We start from the raw sequence: 3,052 nt of genomic DNA on the forward strand, positions 1-3,052 counted from the left end.
TTGACATTATTTTTATATCTGTGTAAGCTAAAGGGTATGTATTTTAATTAATTATATTTTATCCAGTTTTTGTATTTATTCATTGTAGTTTCATGAGAGATCAGAATTTTTTAATTTAAAAAGAACTTTAAAAAATTAATAAACCAGTTGCTTCATCTAATAAGTATAGGAAGTTCAAGGGCTGGTTGTGTCATTCCAACAGGCCTTTGGGAATGTGTGAGCAGTAGGGCTGTGAGTGAGTAATGTCTTTATATGTCACCTAGATCCTACACGTGCAGGGCCGACACACTTCATCACAAACATAGGATGTATACTTAGTTATTTTTACAGGGATGGGGTGAAATTGGGCAGAATTAAAACCCACAAAGTCTCCTCTCCCACCAATTACCTCTTCTTCTCTGTCTTTCAGTGAGAATAAAGCACACAAGACAGGAAATAACAGATTAAATTTTATTATTGCTCTTTCAAAATACATGTTACATAATTCTAAGCAGAGCTTGAAAAGAGGGTGGGGAGGATGGAAGGTCAGAATGAGGTGGTCAGGTTTGAAGTGTGGGAAGAATATTATCTTCCTGGGTGAATCTTCTCACTTGGTCCCATGTCCATGATGAGCTATTTATGAAACTCGGGTCATTGGTTTTCCCCTGACCTAACCCTCGAACTTGCAGATATAGGGTAACTCATTTTTACAGTTATAATCTTTCCATAACAGATATCCTGGAGAGAGAGAGAAAAAAACTAAAGTGAATGGGGCTGGTGGAGTTTTTTACCCACAGAGAGGCAGCCCAGACTCTGGCCTAGGATTCAAAACCCCTCCCTCATCTCCACCAAGGTCCCACTTGAGGGAAAGGAGGCCCAAAGAAAGGAGAGATGAGAGGAGATGGGAGAAGACAAACAAACATTGCCTTTCCTAGTTAAGAAGGATTCCCTGAAGTTCAGACCCATGAACAGAGGAAAAGGGGATGGGAAGGCTGGCAAAATGGGAGCTCCGCTGTCTCTTACCTGAGCTTCCTGACAAGCTCCCGCAATAGCCAGGGTTTGAGATGCTGGCGGGGTGTTTCTCCCAGGCAGTGTAATCCAGCACGTCATTATTACTCCACTCCCATCCACCTGCATGGAGCTCCTGGCCCTAGATAGTAGAGAATGGAGCCAGGTAAGGTTGAATGGTTATTGGAATTTTTGCATAGCCCTCTCTGGTGGAGGTTTGATCCCCTCCTCAGCAGGCTGGCATTTGGTCTGCTATTCCAGATGTTGCCACAGAGCTCTCCACTGGGAAATTCTCCTTAACAACTTGCTCTTATTATCCAATTCCAAAGCCATAATCACAAGCACCAATGGTTCCACTGACAGTAACACGTTATTGGCTGGACAATAAATAGTGCATCTGCCATTACCCTCTAAACCTCAAAGACAATATCTGTTTTAAAGGGGGAAATGCTTCTTATCTCAGCAAACTCTGTGTAGACTCAGTAAACACAGAATATTAAATCACAAGGATTCATGTGAAAAAAAAAAAAGCTTGACAAGAGATAGATTAATTTCAACTGGAAATTAGGATCCTCCACAAACTTTAGCTCAATGCCCTACCTTTACCCCAAATAAGCCCTAGAATCTCTGAGCTCCAGGGCTCAGATTCCCGCAGAGGCTCATGGGACAGGGAGGAGGCCTGGGCAACAATAGCAGCTAGAAAGCTAACAGATAGGAGATGTTATCGCACCTCTGTGGGATCATGGAGCCCAATCCAGATATAATTGCAGTTGTTCAAGTTTTTCTTAACCAGAGAGGCCAAGAAGGATGCCTCAGCTCCACTGAGCACAGACGCAAGAGATCCTGAAGGTCGCTTCTGGCAGGCCAACTGTGTGGGGAAGGAAGACACTGAGGAGGAGCTTGAGATGTCAGTGGGGGAAGTGCAGGGTGAATGTAGGTGAGAAGAGGAGTCTGTGCAAAAGACGAGGGTGCTCACTCTCACCCCCAAGAAACTCTGGAGAATGCAGACCTCTGTCCCTCTAATGCACTTTCCCTTATCTCCTCTTACTATTAATGCATCTACTCACATCTGCATCAGGCCAGGTTTTTGCTGTCTTAAACAAGGCATAGCAGTGGGAGCGAAAGGCATAAGAGCCTTTGGGACAGCTGATCTTTGGAAGAGGCTCCTCCTTGGTATCTTCACCTGGGGTGGAAGGGAATAAGGAGAGGGATGGAGTGAAATGAAGAGTGTAACGGGTGTTGGGAAGTGACCTTGGGGAGTATCTGTGAGGCAAGTGCTTGGGGAAGTGACGCCAACTCCTGACTACCTCACCAGTGGATAGCTTGATCTTGAACCAGTCTCATTAAATGAAGGACCATCTCTTCCTGTTCTACTCTTCCCCTTTATCCAAAAGTTCAACACTTCCCCCGCTCTGAGCTGACTGTTCTCACACTGGACCCTCCAATCATTCTTGTGCTTATCTCACCACTGACCCTTCATGCTTCCTCTCTTCACCTGTCAATATAAATTAAAGTCCACTCACAAAATGAAAACTATCTCACTCCATTTTTAAAGGACCACTGTGGTGCCTCCCACCCTGAGTTGCCCTGAGGGAAGGAGTGATGATGGAGGAATTGCAAACAGTTTCACTTGGTGAGGCTGTACCTCACCATTGCCACATGGGTCACACAGGAGGCTTCCTGTCTTCTTGGTTCTGAGCATTCACAGGGAACCCAGTGCTACAGGCAGAGAAAGCTCACCTTGCACCTGAGATAGGAGCATCAGGCAGGAGAGCAGCATCCAGGACATTCTGGGCAGGGCCATGCGAGGGAGCATCATGTCCTTGACTTGAAGAAGCAATCAGAGATCATTAAAGAAATGTGGTCAGAGGGAGGACATTCAGAAAATGTCTATTCTCCCTCCTGTCTTTCCCTTTGGCTAGTCCCTTGGGAATAAATTGATCTTAGTGAGATTTATACCCTTCTATAATTCTGGAAATAATTGGGGAATCTGCACACCTTACTTCCCTTGAGACTTATGTTCTTTGAAGCCTAGAATCCTCCTCCAGCCTTTCCCCAAATATGT

General features: G+C 44.9%; 1 protein-coding gene across 1 annotated transcript; it reads right to left on the reverse strand.

The window, feature by feature from the left end:
• Nucleotides 1-436: 436 nt before the first annotated feature.
• Nucleotides 437-2,818, reverse strand: LOC139019472 (lithostathine-like). The gene is made up of 5 exons (XM_070428490.1): nt 2,728-2,818; nt 2,055-2,170; nt 1,718-1,855; nt 1,003-1,129; nt 437-717 (listed from the first exon to the last, which is right to left on the reverse strand). Exons 1-5 carry the CDS (start codon nt 2,804-2,806, stop codon nt 650-652), a joined length of 528 nt encoding a protein of 175 aa, XP_070284591.1. The 5' UTR covers nt 2,807-2,818; the 3' UTR covers nt 437-649.
• Nucleotides 2,819-3,052: the final 234 nt, after the last annotated feature.

Source organism: Myotis yumanensis, unplaced genomic scaffold (genome assembly GCF_028538775.1).
Source record: "Myotis yumanensis isolate MYYU_CA2020_CCGP unplaced genomic scaffold, mMyoYum1.0.hap1 SCAF_11, whole genome shotgun sequence".
Lineage (NCBI taxonomy): Eukaryota > Metazoa > Chordata > Mammalia > Chiroptera > Vespertilionidae > Myotis > Myotis yumanensis.